Source organism: Ptychodera flava, chromosome 9 (genome assembly GCF_041260155.1).
Source record: "Ptychodera flava strain L36383 chromosome 9, AS_Pfla_20210202, whole genome shotgun sequence".
NCBI lineage: Eukaryota > Metazoa > Hemichordata > Enteropneusta > Ptychoderidae > Ptychodera > Ptychodera flava.
This window is the reverse complement of record NC_091936.1, coordinates 41,848,722-41,868,425: the sequence shown is the minus strand read 5'-3', so window position 1 is coordinate 41,868,425 and position 19,704 is coordinate 41,848,722. Positions and strand designations below refer to the sequence as shown.

The 19,704-nt window shown below is 35.3% G+C and overlaps 2 protein-coding genes across 2 annotated transcripts in view; one reads left to right on the top strand and one right to left on the bottom strand.

The window, feature by feature from the left end:
• Positions 1-7,298, bottom strand: part of LOC139141052 (PMS1 protein homolog 1-like) — a 59,652-nt gene extending 52,354 nt beyond the window's left edge. The window contains exons 1-4 of the mRNA XM_070710626.1: positions 6,976-7,298; positions 5,700-5,985; positions 2,894-3,174; positions 1,124-1,246 (exon numbers count right to left, since the gene is read on the bottom strand). Of these exons, the coding sequence (XP_070566727.1) occupies positions 1,124-1,246; positions 2,894-3,174; positions 5,700-5,985; positions 6,976-7,152 (867 nt within the window). The 5' untranslated portion in view covers positions 7,153-7,298. The remainder of the gene's footprint in view (positions 1-1,123; positions 1,247-2,893; positions 3,175-5,699; positions 5,986-6,975) is intronic.
• LOC139141054 (ORM1-like protein 2) lies at positions 7,292-18,655 on the top strand. The gene is made up of 4 exons (XM_070710628.1): positions 7,292-7,497; positions 11,684-11,870; positions 14,891-15,042; positions 15,558-18,655. Exons 2-4 carry the CDS (start codon positions 11,697-11,699, stop codon positions 15,691-15,693), a joined length of 462 nt encoding a protein of 153 aa, XP_070566729.1. The 5' UTR covers positions 7,292-7,497; positions 11,684-11,696; the 3' UTR covers positions 15,694-18,655.
• The last annotated feature ends 1,049 nt before the right edge of the window (positions 18,656-19,704 follow it).

The window sequence follows — 19,704 nt, the reverse complement described above, 5'->3', positions numbered from 1 at the left end:
TATATATTAAATTAAATATTAAAACTATCAAAATTTTTATGTAGTCATGGTAATGGTCACGTAGCCCACCAGAATATATTTAAATGGTCCAAATGAAAAAAGGTAGTACTCATTACAATGTAAATTTTGCGGTCATAACTATTTATCAAGTACAACCTATATGTAAAATTTATGGACTTTGTCACTGATTTTTTACACATTTAGCAGCATTGTTGTTCAAAACACTCATTTTGCTTGGTGCTGACGACAATATTTCTTTTACTGTGAGGTAGATATAAATAGCATGAACAGACTGTTTACTGGAAAACCTCAAAATGATAATTTTTCAACTCAATCACAGAGATTAAAGACTGGCTTAATCTATTACAAAGCCGTGAATACTTTCTTTGGCAGTTTATGAATCGTTAACAGTGAGCAGTGTGGTCTGGAAATTGGTGGTTTATGGACTCATAAAGTATACTGGTTGGAACCCTGGGTAAACTCTTAAAAACTAAAATGTGATGGTTTCCCAGTGCTTTTAAATGACATGAGGAACTGTGACTGTGTGTGATACTCTATATTAAAAATCGGAGTCATGTTTAAATTTCAAAGAGAAGCTTAAAAGTTATATATGAGAAGTTTCATTCAAATATTATTAATTTGTAAAATGGCAAAAAACATCCAAATATGGATAACTGATATTATACCTTGTAATCATGTTTGCAATATTTGACTACAAATCCTGTTTTTTCTTCATCAGTTTCACAGTAATTCTAAACTTAGTAACCATGGTTCTAGCCACCATGACACGCTAATTCTTTTTTTTTCATTGTCTTTCTCTGTTCAAAGTAAACTTTTGCAAGAAAACCGAAACAACCAACTGCGATAAAAAGGCCAATGGCAAACCTACATATGCTCCTTAAAGAGGCCATCGTGCAATAGGTGGGCTACAAATTCAAGACTTTTTGTCAGTGACTTAGAAGAACTTACACACACAATTAAAATGCAACTGTTTAATATCCTGTAAAAGTGCATGAAGCCCATATATTTTAAAAACTCATTTTTCAATGAATACTATTTTCAGGTTCTGAAGAATTTTCTGAAAATCATAATTCTTGGAAACTATGCCAACCAACAGTGTTACCTTTTCAATTTCTTTGACATTGACAGGTCTCCTGTTTACAAAGACAAAGCAACGGTCGCTTGTCAGACGGCTAGTCATCTGAACGTCAGATCCTGATTTTGGAACAAACCCACTGATGATAACCTGGATGACAAAAACAGAAGATCTGTAATCAGCTGGAAGACATTAAATTTTTAATTAATAACCTGAATAAAAAAGGTTTGTTTTTGAATTGCCTCTACTTTAGAGACATCAGCAAACAATCCAACTGACCTGAATAGTGCGATGAACAAACACTTTTATCAAAATTACTGCATAAAATACTGATTTGATGATACAGAACATTAGCGTAGGATTGACAAATATGACAAAGCAGTCAGTAAAGATGACTTTAAGTGATAACTTCCGGGTAATATTCATCTAATGCAAACAGTGTACATTGAATATTAGTAATGAATTGGACCTTTATTGGGAGACTGCATACTTGCATGATTGTATGTACATGACACTGAATCTGATTACTATAATCCAAATGTCATCACAATCTGTGTCATAATCTAACTTTGTAATCTATGGCTATTTATTTTTTTGATAAACATTTGTTTATATCTCACATCTGCAATGAAATACCTGTAATCTTAAGTATTCTTGAGTCATATCACATACTAGGCAAACTTTCTTAAGTAAATAAATCACATAAAATTGCCTTAGATGTTTACTTTGTCTATCTTCAGTTGCTATCTTACAGAGTAGATATTTACCCTCTCTTATTTTCTGTTTGTCAACATTGTGGGTTCAGAAGAACTGCCCTTCATTGTGTTGATAAGCGACCCAGCAGCTGAGATATTTTGCCTCTTTGAAAATTGAATGTTTCCAAAAATGAGTGGCTGGTATGTTGAATTTTAAAAATTGGTACAGTTGAAGCAGTTTGCTTCTCTATAAATTCAAAAAAATTTTCAGTATAAGATGGTTTCTATTATTTTTATGGAAGGAAGTTACCATCAACTTATACAAGAAGCCATTGACAGTTGAAACTTTTGGTTTTTTTGGATGTCTGTCACCTTAAATCTCAGTTGCCGAATTTTTATCGGCTTGCAAATGACTGATCTTGGCATTCGGTGAATGTTTTTTAAAGTCTTGAAATGCTTCAACCTAAAAAAGATGGAAATGTTCTAAAAAGATATATTCAGTTATTATCATAATTTGAGCTCAAATTCAGTTGACCTCTGAGTTTCTTATTAGTCATTCAACTATTATCATGAAAGCTCTAAAACTAATTATTTTCAATCAGTTGTGATTCAATGGAGTCGATGGACAACTATACAGATAATTATGAATCTAGTCAGAACCACATACATGTGGATAGAGAAAATACAGAGAGCTGATAGTGAATCATTTGACATCACTGCAAACATTTTTGTTTGCTTGAAGTTAGACTACAGTTGTTGGCACTGCAAACATTAATCTCAAATTGGAGTGAGATTGAAGATCAATTTAACTTGAGCACTGCCACAATGATTAACAGCAATTACCAACAGCATAAGGACCACCAGTACATTCAGAGTTTAAGTACTGACATCACCTTCATGGTTTTGTATGTATGTACCTGTTGTTTGAATCTTGACATAGCTTCAGTAATGGGATATCTGTCTTACCCTTATTTGATATTAATTAATAACCTTTTGGATATTACACATTGTACATGACTCAATGAACCAAAATATGAGGTGCTTTGAAAAGTTTATCATATATATAAATACCAGGTATTTTATAAATGGTCGGTATGGTTACCTGTGAATCTTCATTTGTGTACAAGACAGGTTCCATCTGTGACATCACATTAGTTCCAAGAATGCTCAGGAGTGCGGATTTGCTGTTATTCACTTTATTCTTTTGCAAAACCATTGTTTTGTCATGGCGCAGTGTGAATCTCACACCAGGCCTGATCAATCCAAAGGCCATAACTAAATCTTCCACTTTTTTCACCTCTTCCTTCCGTCGTTTTGTATTGTTGTAATATTGTTTCCTGACAGGAATGTTTTTAAACAGCTGACTTACTGTAACTGTGGTACCTATCAAAGAAATAAAATAATTGGCTGAATCAGTAGTGCTGATTAGATTTGTGAAAGTGATGCCACAATTTCTGATGAACATGTTGGAAAATATGTGGCACAAGTGTTGTAAATTGTAAATGTGTGAATGTACTCAGGGAAAAAATGGTAAAGCGTAGCAAGCTACTGTGATTACGAAAAACTCTAAGATTCTAAACAGTTCTAAAGGAAAACAAAATAATACATCCAGTTATGGCCAAAAGAAGAAAAACCTTTTTTCCTAGTCATGGTTTTTCCCATCTTTGGCCCACTTTTCCATTTTATTCCAGTTATTCCAGTACTTTTCACACTTATCTCATTCCATCTACAGATGATTTGTAATTTCCCCACATCTTTGTGATTGAACTATAGACACCTCAATAAATGTCATTGCATTTGACAAATATCTGCATTATGCCATTTTATCATTACAGCCTGCCATCAGTCGCTGTGTCAATATTTGCTGATAGGAACACAAGAATGACAGAGGGGTTTGCAAGTGAGGCAAGTGCTGACAAGAGACAATAACTTGTGTTCTACCGTCATTATATTTCTGATGTTTCCCAGCAAAAAATATTCAGTCAACAGCATTGCATGGACACCCTTGTTTCATTCAATAAAGAATTGAATGTGAGTACTATCAGCTTTTATTTCATCTTTCTGTCAGACTTTTAAATTAACTGCAAGGCCATGGACCAATCAGTAGATGTACTGCAGACCTATGACACTGTTCAAACTGTAATTTTTGGCAGTTTTCACCAAGAAGTATTCTTTTGGGGAGCAGGAAAATGTTCACTGAATTCATGTTGTCCACTGAAACACCAAATACCTAAATATCTAACTGACAGAAAATCACATATCCAGTTGACCCTATAGATGCATACATGTATGTGTGTACTCATCTTATATGTCAAACATAGATGCACTTTTTGACTTTTTGATGCAATGCAGTGTGAGGAGGTAAAGTACACGTTACCATGTACATCTTCCTAGTTCCATAACAACCACGGATTGGTCTGATTAATTATTTAATTTTTCATGTGTGGCAGTGTTTGTGCTATGAGGATTGAAGAGATAGGTAAATGATATCTGAAGAACTCATTTTCTGTTGTCCTCCAGTACAACTATTTTGATAACACGACAAGGGAACATTAGTAAAATCTACCAGGGTGCCAGCCTGTTATCTCATACAAAAGTCTACTGTGGTATGAACTCTTGAAATTAGTGAAAAAACTTTTCAGATTTCTACACCACTTAAATTGCATTATATGTATTATTCTTTGTACCGTATCAGCAAGATCCGTAAATTACTTGACAGAGGTATCACCGAGACATTGGTCCATTCCTTCATTATATCCAAATTGGACTACTGCAATAGTCTCTTGTACGGAGTCTCAAAAGAACAGCTTTCTCGATTGCAGTCAGTTCAAAATGCTGCTGCATGTCTCGCCACTCAGTCACACAAATATGACCATATTACACCCGTGTTGATCGACTTGCATTGGCTTCCAATCGAAGCTCAAATAAGACTCAAGGTTCTGTTAATCACTTTCAAAATTATTAATGGTATTACACTCATATACTTGAGCAACTTAATTGAGTTGTATGTTCCATCAAGAAACTTTTGGTCCATGGAAAAGTTACGTTTAGTCCCGCCAAAAGGGAAGTATAATAAGTCCTATGGCCATAGGGCCTTTTCTGTTCATGCTCCTTTCCTTTGGAATTCATTGCCATCAGAGATTCGCTCTGCAAAAAATGTTGAATGTTTTAAACGTGCTTTGAAGACTTACCTTTTTACTGAGTTTTATTGACTGTGATTTTTAGCCATTTTGCTCATTTTACGCTATTTTTTACTTGAGTTCCAAATTTCTTGTGATATTTGTGATTTTTTTAAAAACAATCCTTGCTCTCATTTTAGTCATGTATTTTTTTTCTTTCAGTCATGTACAGCGTGCAGAGACATATGTGTAGTGCACTTTAAAGAAGCTTTTAATGATAATACTAATAATAGTATGTAATATGAAGTGTGTAATCTGAGCTGTATAATGTCATAGCAATCATACCATCATAGCAATTAAATTCGCTTAGTTGACATCAACTCTGACGAAAAGGCTGAAGATTCATCAGTCAAAACTGTAATTCACTATAATGGACTCATAGAAAAAGTTAGAACCAAATATCCATTCTCAATGCCATGCACATTAGCTTTCTATTCACACAAGGTGAAGAAAATTTTTTCTCACGTACAACTAAGGATGCTGGGATGGTAAGGAATACAATAAACAAGCTGTTTATTTTGGTATTGTTACAGAGCAATATGCAAATGTACATAGTGACTGTGCTAAGTATCAACGCTTTTGTCGGCTGTGTGAACAATGGATACCAGTACATTGGGAGTACTATGAAATTTGGCACTGCCAATAGTCTGGCTTTCCTTGGCACAGACTTCAACAGTTGCATATTATGACTTGACAAGCAGCCAGCAGAAACACTGATTATGGATATACCTTGATTTACAGGTGTAGGCTTTACTGCTGTGATTTTTCCTTGATGGTCTAAGGTATATGTTGATCCTATGACATCGTCAGCTGTCTTGGTGGTGATGGTAACCATGGCAACTGCACAGAGTGATGCCAGCGCCTCTCCTCGAAATCCATACGTGTGTAATTTTTCCAAGTCTGTGTGGGTTGTTATCTTAGATGTGTAATGTCTCTGAGCCATGTACTCTGAGTCTGATTGCTTGATGCCTGTGCCATTGTCTCTGATTTCGATTTTGTCAAAACCAAAATTATCCTTCAGGTGTTAAAAAGACAAAAAAAAACAGACATCACAATATTGACTGAGATATTAGTAAGTCAAAAAATTTTGATTTCTGAATGTGTAATCAAGAGAAATAACCATTTGTTATTATATTGACAGTATTTGAAAGAAGTCATTGAAAAGAAAACAACATTTTTTCATAACAGCAAACGGAATTGAATAAAATTTGGGAAGGGAAATGAAATTACAGAATGATAAGGTGATTATTTTTATCATAAATAAATAGACAGTTTGTGCAAAAGCTATTTTTTTTGTCAGACTATAATATCCAAGCAGCATTCTTTCATGAAGCAAAGTGCAGAGAGGAACGCAAACTCTTGTGATTTGGGGACAACAAAATATTCTCCTCACAGCAATGACAAATAGGCTATAGAAGGAAAATAAACAGACTTTCTGAGAAAGGGGACAAAATTAAAATATCCATTACAGAACAAAATACAAATTAATATAAAAACCTCAAATGTATGTCAACAAAAAATATTAACAAATCTCAGTGTGATTTATTACTGGATGTTATTGACAAAAACTAGCTTAACTTCTGAAGCACTCCATTTCCCGCGGATTATGCATTTCCCGCTCCTGAGAAAAGTTATCAATCTTTAAAGATCTTGTCACATCTGTCATCTGTCATCAACACCGATTATCATCGACTTTTGCCCGGTTTTCGCATCTGCAATTGTTTAATCTAGTTGCAAACTAAAGTCGTGATCATTGACGATGACGATTATGATGATGATGATGATGATGATGATGATGATGATGATGATGATGATGATGACAATGATCATGGGGTTGAGGATCGAGGAGGAATACAGGACTGGAGATGACCGATGGCCTCTGTCACTGTAAACTCCGCATTATGGTGGTCTCTTGGCGCAGACCACCAGAAACCGTCCCCTTTATGATCGATTAAATTCAGTATCATACAGTAACCTCGAATTCCACGAAAACGGACAAACTTACAAGTTTTACTTCAATGTTTGTTGAGTTGGCATCGAGAGCGTTTTCAATCAATTCTTTGATCACACTGACAACCGAAGTGATAACCTGTGAGCTGGTGATTAGCCTCACTGTAGATGCCGGTAGCAGTTTCATCTCCACATTGATATTGTTGTCTTGATCCGAAGCGTGGTTGTCCATGTCGAGAGGTACGATCTTCAGTTGTCATCGAGATACACGCATCGTATGTTTTTACATTTGAAATGGCGCCAGGTAAGGGCGGCTGACCTTTGACATTTCAAAATCGAAAACCAGCTGTTTCCTCAAGCATTGTGGGTAAATTGTGGGTATTGCATTGACATTCTTGATTGCGCTTGCGTAGAACGCGTGTGTTTACTTGCCTTGCAATACTTACACGTTTTGTGTGCGCGGAAGTGGTGGAAAATACGTCAAGTTTGCCCGTTTTAGGGACTATTTTTAACGGTTTTCGGGGCAATTTAAGAAACATATAGTCTCCTCACAACAGTCCTGCACATTGTACCAGCCGTAAGTATTTCTCGCTTTATCTGTCGCCCTCATTTTCATCCCAAACCAAGGTCGGCCGTTGGCAAGAAAGAGCGACGTTGGTGACGCATTTCAGCCGCGTAAATCCCCACGGAACGCCTCGTCGAAAATACTTATTGATGCGATTGTGCTGTTTCAGAACCTCTTTGTAGTATTCATTTGGGCGCATTTAAAAAAATATTGATAAAGAAAATCAAGTTGAGGAAATTCTTATGTTGCATTCGTCGGCATATCCACTGATGCAAACCTGATTGTAAACGTTGAACGTCATCCAAAACTGGCATGAGCAAATCTGTTTGCAGTTCCAGTTTGCCCGTCATCAGTCACTTTAACGTGAGAGCATCGGCAGAAATGTGTTAATATCTTCGAGATGGCAATTCTCCGTATCACATGACATAATTAGGTTCTACCGAATGAAGGGTGTGAAAAGTTTCCAAAGTTGTCTGTGTGAGTCAGGATAATAGCAGCCGTCGAAGAGAGGTGATGTTAGCTGTACGTGATTGTCTCGTTGTGATCTACTTGTACATGATGACTGTTAAACCCACGTCATGTCTGAAAGGCTTCACGGCCACTCGTCCTATTCAACAGTCCAAAACCCTTAGAAAGCGAACAAGGTCCATCGTCACTTTATTTGATACACATCAAATAAAGTAAGCTGAAATGAACTGAACATGATTTGGAGAAAATAACAATAGTCTCATTGGTTTTGCAAATGTACACAGAATGATCTATCCACTGTTCCTCTAATCTATCACCGTGAGCTATCCATTGGTCCTTCAAGTTTTCGTACATCAGGGAAACTTTGCCTCTCTTCTAGAAGCTTAGCCATACCTATTGTGTATTTCAGCGAATTTTTGGGCTTAAACAGTCTGAGCTGGTCACATTTCAGAAGTGGGTTTGCCCAAAAATATCCTGGGAAACAAAAAACAAAATTTGCATAATAAAGGGAAAGTCTGCTGAAAAGGCGAATCCAACAAAAAGAAGGAAACTTGAATCATCAAAATACTTAAACAACTGAATCAAGTTAAAACAAAACAACAGTGGAAATGCACAAAGAAGAAATCAAAAAGGAACAATACAAATTCACAGCTTTGGCACTTTGTCACACTATGTAGTTTGTTTCTGTGGAATATGTAGTTTGTTTCTATGGAATATAGTTAGAAGTCCTGCTTCAACTCTCTTCAAACAAAACAGGGTCATTCAAGGTTCAGGCATAGACAGTAGAGGGGGAAGTTGATGGTTGAGGCCCCTGTTTCCATCTGATACTTGTTGTGTCAGACAGTGCTAGAATATCCACCCTTGATGACAGCATCACGAGATGCTGCAATTTAGAGTGTTAAAACCTGGTAATATTAGATGGTTTTATAAGTTAATGATTTCCCAGGTGTGCGCCTATTGTTAGAGAAGAGCTGATGATTAAGTTTTTTGTTTTATGACACCTCGTAATTTTGACCTTAAATAAACTGATAAAACTTCCATTACATCATCCTAATTTTGGTGCATCATGTACAAAGATGAGTTTTTGTATGGCTTCACCATTCTGTTGTTCCAATCCCATTTCACTGACAGAAATCCCAGCCATGAAAGTGGCAAATTATCCCGTTTCAAAAGGACCCAGTATCTCAGATGACACAAGGTCATAGGTTTATAGTAAACATTATTGTATGTAAAGTAAGTTACATGTTGAGGCCAAGCGCCCCCACTCCCATCTCTACTCATTCATTCACTTCTGACTTGATTTATTGTCAGTGTCATTAAAAAAATGATCAAAACTGTTTTGAAAGCACACTGTGTCTAGAATACTAATATTTACATGATTATGTTTCAGATTTTCTTTTTGGACTTCAAATATAATATCAATGAGTCATTTTATGCTTGTAATTTTGAATTGAGGATAAAAAATAACTGATTCAAATTTACCTCAACGAAAGCCGATTTAACCCTTTACCTGCCAGACAGTATCACTTCCCTATCTGCCAAGTCAGTAAAAAGCAGTATTGAGCCAAAACCATGTGTATTTTCACCCACTTGGTTTGGTATGTTATAGCAGCTTTAGTCTGTAAAAGTTATGTTTACAGTATCTCTGTCTTCATGGACCTTCAAAATCTTCAAGTATTTGTTAAAATGCACCATATGGGACATTTTTTGCTTCACTAGTTTTAACCAACTTGATCTGATGGTGAAATATTAATTTGGCAGGTATAGAGATACTTGTTGATGAATACTATGTGCAAGATGATGTTCAAATCTTGTGCTGATTTCATGCAGATTCCAATGTGTGTTGATGCTGCGGTACTCTTGTAATTAATTTGGCTGAACATTTCAAAGTTTAATGGCTAAATAGTCCAGATCTCTCATAATTCCGTCTGTTTTATCTATCATCTTGGATTACGGATGATGGACTTTGCCAATTTAGCAGACAAGATAGTTCAAGACTTCATAGTCTTCCGCCAGAATACTTGAGAATGAAATGTATGCAATAAATCTGATGTATCTCTTGCAAACAAATAATTTGTTCCAGATCCATTCTATCAGTGGAACTATTTGTTTGTCATATATTACAGCTTTCCAATTAGCATTTGATACCAGTAGCAGTAAACACCAGCTGGCATGCACACCAACACTCATAACAGTTTATGGTTCCATAAATGCACAACCCATGTTTTAATATCATAGCACTCTGTAAGTCTGACTTGTCAAAGAAGCTGCATTACACTAACAGGAAATAAATATCTGGCTGGTGTTGATAACTGAAAAGTCACGATTTCATCTATAATCTCAAGGTTCTCTGGAGTCATTCCACATAAATTTTCATATTACCATTGTTCATTCATGAAATGTGTATGGGTTTGTGTTCTTTTGTTTTTCCATATCAGCTTACTACAGTATCATGCAATTGTTTTCGTTGACCTCAGTGACCGTACATGTACTTCTAGGAATTTTCTTCAAGAGTAGTGAAGTATATTGTTGAAAAGAATCTATTTTCACTATGTTAAAATTATTTTTATCCTTCAATTACTAGCACTATTTTAAGGTTGTCATGGGACACTAGCTTGCATATTTTGTTTCTGCACATTTTATACATTTGCATTGAGCTGTTTAGGCCTATCAGATTGCAGCCTACCTTTAGAGTGGGGGTTGATTGTTATTGGCTTCTAAATATTGCACCAGATTTTCACTCCATATGTACTGTTATATTTGCTGTCTGGGGACCCAGGTTTTAAAAGGCCTTTTCAGTGTCAGTACTGCTGCCATAACACACAGCAATCTCTGTACTTCAAGAGTGTATCTTTTAAAGGTTTAGCGATCAGCATGATGAAAAGGTTTGACTTTTTAACATTTATTTTATTAGTTAACTGTTTGTTTTGAACTTTGTTGGCTAAAATCTTTGAAATAACAACAGAAGGTATTGTTGAACTAGGCAGAGGTACATGTATGAACAATTTTGATGAAATTTATACACGGCTTTAGGATCCTGTTTTGGCTTTTGCTGGGAAGTGCTAAAATGTTGTCTCCCATGTTCAAAAAACTCAATATCAGAGAAAGCGTTAGATGAATACACTGTAATTTTTGTCGTCGGAGTAATCATGATGATGGGTTGAGTAGTTATTATTTTTTTTTGTCAGGTGCCTCTTCATGAAGTACATTAACATAATTGAGTTTGATATATTGTAGGGCACCAAAGTTTCACAATTTGACCAAAAGTGTAAAATTATTGACAATTTGTATGGTTATGCATAGTGGTTATGTGTATGCATAGATGTTCATGTCAATTCAACTTTGAGAGTCATTTCTAACATTGGCTTCTTATTTTGGGGGCTGGAGGTAGTGGTGAATATACTGTAACATGTATTTTCCAGTAATTTTGTTCTGCATATCTAATACAGTTTCTTGTTTTACTCCGACAACCACACCATAATGCCAGGTGCTCAACGTACAGACTGTATGTATTGAACGTCCAATGTTATTGTTTGCAACTGAATTTTAGTCAGGACTTTGTTTGTCAACAAGAACGCTTCATATTGTACATCTTCCTTACAAGGTAAATGCTTTATATTCAACATACATTTTGGAGACAGAGTAGATCATGAAGAATAAAACATTTTCAAAGTTGAATCTATTGCCCCCTTATGTAGTTTTTTAATCGATTGATTGATTGATCTTGCAGATCTGGGGAGGCAATGAATGTTGGGGTGGCGCATAGTGAATTGAATCCCAATACAACATGGCTCAACAGCCGGGGGATATGGCTGACCTATGCCTTGACTGTGGCAGCTTTACACTACATCATCCTGAGTGTGCCCTGGTTTAGTGTGGCAGTGGCATGGACTCTGACCAATATCGTCCACAATACGGTGAGTACAACTAGATAATGGTCAAACGATCCTGGGTTATTCATTGTTTTTCGCCATTTTATTCTGGGTCCCTTTATATTCTCTGAGTACAATTAACTCCCATTCAAGTAATGATAATTCCTACAATGTTAAAATTGTAATAATTGTTTAAATGATGTGTTTTCCACTAAAGAGGTAATTTCTAGTTTAGGATTCATTTCCTTTTGTATATCCTCCTCAAATTAAATAGTTTCCTCATTGTGCCATGGCTTACAGTGTACAAGTAGTGATATTGGATTGTGTAGCCATAAAGAAATTTACAGTGTATCATATGTATCCAGCACTGTCTACCTAGCACTACACATAATGGAAAATGCATGCACTGCTGTGTTTGTGGGAAAATACTGACAATACATGGGGATGTCACAGTTGGCTACAATGTGTACATGTGTGTCCAATCTCTCTGTTTTTCATGTGATTGCCACCTTACTTTACATGTAATAGACATGTGGACTTCATGTTGAGTTCATCTGATCAAGACATGTATGTTCTGTGTTAATGTTCCATGCAAGTGATAGAGAGAGTTCTAGTGTCATCACTCTTTATCATTCTTATGTCTGTGTTATACCTTTGATAGACACATTGGTGCTTAACATTAATTTGTTCTTTATTGCCATTTATAAGTTTAAGATGATTAATTCAAATCTTGAAAGGGCTGTAGCTATACAGATACCAACTGCTAACCGTGAGTGCATGATGTTTTGGGGATACACAACACTATATAAGGCATAAATCTTCTTAGATCAGACTGCACATGCCTGATTGGCTGTAAACTATTAACTCAGAATTTTTGCTTAATAAAACATTGCTGTAAGTTGTGTACTTATAAACATGTAGGTATTTCAAATGATTTCAAACATGGCAAACATAAGCTTTGCGTTGTAAAATGAGACGCTCCCTTCCCGAATAAATTGTACATAATAAATAATAATGCATGTTAGTATAGCGTGCATCTGAAGATTAATGTACAGTTCCCTTTAAAATACATAAAATCAGTCAGTGTCAAAGAAAACAAAAGGTCACTTCATGAAAAACTTTTAAAACATTTTTTGCACAGTAATACTAAAACCCAGAAGTATGTAGAGGGACAAGTAGGTTTCAATATATATTAGTCAATGCATGTTCATATTAGGAAATGCTTTGTTTTTATGATACCTCTGAGAGTTATACAAGTAATGTGAAAGGAAAGGAACAACAACTGGAAAGTTTCTGTAATATTTTCACAGTTTTATTCTATGAAACAAATACATTTTGAATTACAGAGGATTAGCTGTGCCAAAACAATGCATTGTGTACAAAATTGTCATTATTATAAGAAGTTTTGTGAGCTGGTTCTGACTGTGAGAATGCTGTAATACAGAGACTACGGTATGTTACCTGTTTGATCATGTCTTGTTCAGAAAGTCTGTTTTATCAGGGTTGATAGAATACCTGCTATTGTGTGTGAAGAAATTATTGTAATTATGTTACATGCTCAATTCTTTTCACTGAAATGTGTGAAAAGAGATGTTTTTGTGTTGTAAAACTATTAGTTTTTGAATGATTATTGATAAATAGTTCCCTGGATTTTATGTCCTTATTCTGGAGAGATTCACATTGTAAATACAGACATCAAGTAATGTGTATTTTGGCTTTTATTCTGAATCATTACATTGCACTTCATGGTGAATGTTTGCACTGTGCATATTTAAGTACACTGTGTCTGTAATTACCTCATATAGTCATAATCATATGAATTTAATTCCCACTATTGAAAACTCCACAATGAATGTATATTTTTATCAGAAGAATTTTATTGGAAGATGTCCCTATCTATGACAACAGATATCGCGCGGAAATATAAAAATGTAGAGATTATTTTGTTTTCATTAGCATGAAGATAATTGAAAGTGTTTGAATGGATTTATTGTATTTGGAATCATTCCAAATTATTCTAATGATGATATTTCCTCCATTATGAGAAAGCTGACGGACAATTTAGGCCTTTTATGGTAACAATGCATGTACACACACATGTTGTACAAAGGCAATGCACTGTAACATATGATGCCAGTTTGTGCTGCAAAAAGATCCAATATGGCTGCCAGGCATCCATTATGTTACATTTACCCAATGTTTGGAACCATGATTGCATTTCATTTTGGGTCATTTTCAGCTGATCTATTACTAATTAATGATCATGAATATCATCATCATCACCACTTCCATTCAGGCTAAGATGTCCACAATGGATACAATATAATGTATCATCAAAATGCTGAGAAAAAGAAAAAGAAAGTTGAGAAACTGAAGGCTTCATTGTAAACTAATCATGATGCCTAAAAAACCATATACTATGTCTGAGAGACATCACAACAAAATTATTAGACATTTTGACAGGTCCTTTGATGTGAATGCAGACAGAATATTGAGTCCCATCTTGCATGGCAGGGAATAAGCATTGGCCTGGATGTTAAACTAAACAAATGACACGTTAGCATGCCAGGAGGATGTGGACATGTTTGTGTATCCATGATAATCTTTGGAAAATAGGTCATCATGAAGCAATATCAGTTAGCGGTACAATATTGGCCAAATATAAAACATAAATCTGTCATGTTTCAATTCTTTTAATGTAATTTAAGTCCTGGCATTATTTTAGCTCTGAGGGTTGGGTGGGGCTGACAAGACTACAGCTGGCCTGAGTAAGCTGGATTAGTCAAATTATCCAGTCAAATTTCTGGCAATATAGTTCAGATCCATGTAACATCAGGGGTTGCATTATCATGATAAATAAAGACACAACAAAGCAATGTCATGGACACTGTGACTGTTATATTTTCTATGAATATCTAGTGTACTGTATTTCTGGCTGCAGTGCTTTTATGCAAAATTTTCAGCATGTTCAACAAAAAATTTGTAGATATCTGTTTTTGAACTGGCCAATTTTGCCAACAATAACATCGATGCAATATATTTCTTTTGTTCATTCCCATAATCAGATTATGTATATGGCATTCCACTATGTGAAGGGCTCACCCTGGGAAACAGGAGATCAAGGCAAGGCACGGTACCTGACCCACTGGGAACAGATGGACCACGGAGAGCAATTTACAGCCACCAAAAAATTTCTTACACTTGTACCAATCATACTGTAAGTGTAGTCGTCAAAACTCATCACACTTTTCTAATCAGCGAACTTTTACAATAATTATACAGATCGCTGTCACACGTGAATACATTTGCAAAATCTGAGTCCTCCCCACCACATGTTGTTGCAGATCATTTCAAAGATATGAAATGATGATCAAATTTTCGTATTCCTGAATGAGGTCTATGCAGCATTGCAGCTATCGTATTGTTGACTATTTCAATTGCCTGAATCATATTTCCATCACTCAAAATGACACACTTGTACAAATTAGAATGTCCTGCTTCTTCGTCGGAATCTTTCATCTCCAGTGGAGATGGCAGTTATTTGCTGGAGAACATATGACCAACCATTGCAACCTCTTAACCAGCTCTGATACTGTTTGTCTGTCTCCATTTAAATAAACTCAATATTGTTATCTATTTAATGTGTGAGCATTGATATTGATAATTCTAATGGTAATTTTAACCTGAGTAGATTATTTATTATTTGTATTTACATTTTTTGTCTGTTTGCAGGTTTATTCTGGCCAGTTTCTACACAAAATATGACAGCCGACACTTTGCAATCAATGCAGTGGCTTTGCTTGCAGTGTTGTTGCCTAAGATGCCGTACTTTCATCGTAAGAGGATATGGGGCATCAACGAATATTAAATGACAATAAATGTTACAATGGATGATGAAGAGAACCATGCGATGAATTCATTTGTTTTTTTTTCACTGAGAACAACTGAGTTTAAAAATCATGTGAGACGTTTGAATTGAATGCAGTTTGTTAGGCAAGGCCATTAAACTCTGTATTTCATAAAATTGTGCAAAAAAGTGCATATGGTAAGAACACAGCGCTAGAAATATTTTGAATGTGCTCCGATATCATTCTTGTATAAGTATCTGTGTAAAAATACTGAAAAGTGAAAACAAAAAATCGAAACCATCATGATTGCTACATCTTGTTAAATCATAGTAAAATCATTTGGTTGTACTTGTGTATAAATGTGTATAAATTTTTGCCCAATAATTTTTTCTTCAAGAATAGTTATTTCCACTGTTGTACATGTAACGCTGCACTGGGATTCATTTGCCAAATTCAGATATCAATAATTTTGTGCTAGATTCATTCTGAAGTATTTATCTAGAATCTAAAACTAGATGATTGAAGTGTACACTTTGGAATATCTCATTATAACATTTCTGTGTCAGTGGTATTCAAGTTAGAAAATATTCACCTCCAAGTATTTTAGTCATAAGGGCTGTTTGTTTGTTATCATCCGATGCCCAAGTATTTCTAGGCTTTGACACTCAGAATAGCAATATTTCAGTGAAAATGTTACTTTCCAGGTTGTGTGGGTGCATGTGCCTACCATTGCCTTACATCACTGATCCCTGATTTAACCCTATGTCCCCAGTGTTTTCACTAATACCCATGTGTGAGGGGGAGGGTTGAAAGTTTTACAGGCCAATAAAACTTTTGACCAGTGATGAAAGTGCAACAAATAACTGTAACAAATCAACTGTAACTAGCTGTAGTGAATTTGCCACTGAGAATAAGGTATCCTTCTGTGTAGGGTTTAAAAGATGTTACTTTTGTCTACTCTATTTCATTTTTTTGTTTTATTGGGAAATTAGCGATTTACAGATACTGGTTATCAAAGTGCCATGACATGGTATTCAATTTTATCAACAGTCACTTCACCAAATTGACCAATGCTGTCTTATGTAAGATCTCTCAGTAGTTTATTTGTGTGATGGCTGTGCTATCAATTAACTGTATGTTGCAGTCATCTTTGCATAACTGGTGCCACAGTTTGACAACGCCAGAAATCTAGTTATTACTTGTATACACTGCACCAAGACAACCAAATTACCCACTTACAAGTTACAACTTTTTCCTTTTTGGTTAGTATATGATATCATTATGAAACAATTTACATATCATATCTTTTTTGAATTATCATTTGGTAAAGGTGCAGAAATGTTCTAGATGTGTTGGAATGGGTTTGCATAAATGAACATGGATGCAACCATGTTTTGAGTGCTCAGAAGATAAAGCTGAATATCTGTCCAGTATTAAAAAACCTTGTATGACTATGGTGAAGTGGTGGTGGTATTGGAATACAATGGGAATTTCATGAGAATCTAAGTTTCCCATGTACTATCATCGATTGTTAGGTCATTTTGGAAAGTTTACTTTGTGATTTATTTGTGACATTTTTTGTTTGGAATTTTGAGATGCATGAAGATGGCATGTGCGCACAAGTTTTAATCAGAAGTTGGCAGCTGAAGGTGTGTGTGGCAAATGAGCAGCTGTTAGAAATCAATGCATTAGTGATAGTTTCACCTCCTCTCTCAGTAAGTTTGAAAAAAAACAGCAAATGCAATATAGCAATTTACACAAAACAATGTCAACTTTAAAATTATTAACTTGAATACATACACAGTCTGCTGTGCTGCCCATCGTGTAAACTCAAACATGTGGAAACTGAACATTTTTCTGTCAAAAATAAACATGTTTAAAATGTTTCTGGTAGTAATTGTACTGGAAGTATATGTATCAAAAATGCTTTTTCTAAATTACGAACTTTTTAGTAGGGTATAATATAACCATTGGTTTGAAGTTGTTCTTGATCTGATTTCTCACAGGTAGGAGTGTTAAAGAATTTGCTGGTATAGGAAATTTCATCTTAATCATGTTTGCTTTCATCCTCAGTGAAATTAATTGAAGATGTATATGTGGAGTGTATGCTTCATTTGTTACAGGAAAAAAATAGATCAAAATGTGATTTGGCATTCATGCACACTCATATGAACGCAATGCATACGTGAAAGATAAGTGCAGAAATCTATAGAATCTAGATCAGTAATTTAATCTTTAATCAGTAGAACAAAATTTCTGAACTTGTGTAAGGCAGAAGAAAATTGTACACAACAATACAAATGTTGATTAGGTCTAATAATTTCTATGCTGAATTACATATAACACAGGGTTTTGGTATTTCATTGGTGGTGATCTCTTTGGCAATGCGATATGTTGTCCTGTAATTCATGTAGTGCTGGTTGCTACTCGAATGCCATGGCAACTTGTGAATAAATGTTCCTAAAGGAAAATTTGGTTCGTTCCCCATCTTTATGGTGTAACCTGTTCACCCCCATTCGCTATAAAGAGGTCCGCCGTCACCATTGATAACAATTACTAAGGACCAAACCATGGTGGTGAAAGGGTTCGCCAGACAAGGCAAAATGATTGTTGGAGTTCCTCCATACATGTACACCCAGTCCCCATGATGTATCAACCACCTAATGTGTTTATCCACCAACCTTTCTCTCAGCTGGGATTCAGATTGACAGATATTGAACAAACAAACAAAAATCTCTGCAAACTAAGTAACAGATGAACCTGCTGGCAGGATATTCAGCTGATTCACTTCTTTTTTTTGTCCTGGAAAGGTGTTTGTTGTACATTTGTCTAGAAACTTGCATCTACATAAACCTACAAAAATTAATTGTGGCAGATAATTAGAATTTAAACAAAACTTGTTTTGAAATTTTCCTTTTGAGACGACTGTTGTAACCTTTTAAAGTAGTGATCGATTAAATATCACTCTTGCTACTTCAGAAATTAGTGTTGTCTTTTCTGTCTGTCTGTTGTCTTTTCACAAAGGCATCATTATTACATTGCAACACACACCTCATCCCAAGTCTCTGTCACACTGTACTGTAGATTTCCCATGATTCATCATGATTTGTATCATTGGAGATTCCTCATTGAATTGAAGTCTATCATATCTCCCATGTGTAGACAAATTCCTAGACTAGTTGTAAAAATTCTGAAACCATACGTTTAAGGACACCATTCTTCTCAATTCTCATTTTAAATTATTTGAAAAATTATGCATGATTGAGAGAGGAGATAGCATTTTTGTAAAATTTTCCACTGATTATGTCTTCAGCCGTACAGAATAAAGTGATGAAAAGTAGGGAGACTAGTTGCACTTGTTTTATGAAAAAGGATATTGATTTTTTTTCCAATGGAAATAAAGAAATTTGCATGCTACGTTTTCACAGAGAATGACCCCTTCAGTTTGTCATAACTTGCTGCCTAAAAGTATAGCACTTTAGTACCTACAGAATATGACTTTCATGGCTGTTTAATGGTTATTGGGAAACTTCAACTGAAATATCTAAACGTACTTTTACTAGATATTATTTAACAGTTATTCTAATGCAGCACATTATTGATTATATGCAGAACTGAAAAAGTTATCAGAAAAGTAACCTTCAAAGATACAAATCAAAGAGAACTGTGGGTAATTTATTGTACTGTGATATGTCATCTGTAGAATGGGCCTTGAGGACATATTCTGACTCTCAAACTTTTACAATATTCTGTTAGCCTACCACTTGTGGGAGCTTATTTTGAAGCTTATGAAGTAAATGATATTTTTCACAAACTTAGTGAAAATTGGGAATTTTATTATGCCCTAGTCTTGGTTTACCCAGACTGCAGTAGGGCTAAGTAGAGCCCCACTGCAGTCTGGGTAAACCGAGACTAATTATGCCCCACAGAGATAACAAGGGGATGGTGGCCATTTTGAATTTCAAATGTCTGTAATATTGGCACAGTCCCTCCATAGGTAGAGGGACTCTGATATTGGCTAATTTGTTTCT

What these genes read in the sequence shown, in the direction of transcription:
- LOC139141054 (XM_070710628.1), top strand. Translation starts at nt 11,697, where the DNA reads ATGAATGTTGGGGTGGCGCATAGTGAATTGAATCCCAATACAACATGG. An exon ending in CCAATATCGTCCACAATACG is followed by an intron (nt 11,871 to 14,890) that starts GTGAGTACAACT and finishes TCCCATAATCAG; the next exon opens with ATTATGTATATGGCATTCCA. An exon ending in ACACTTGTACCAATCATACT is followed by an intron (nt 15,043 to 15,557) that starts GTAAGTGTAGTC and finishes GTCTGTTTGCAG; the next exon opens with GTTTATTCTGGCCAGTTTCT.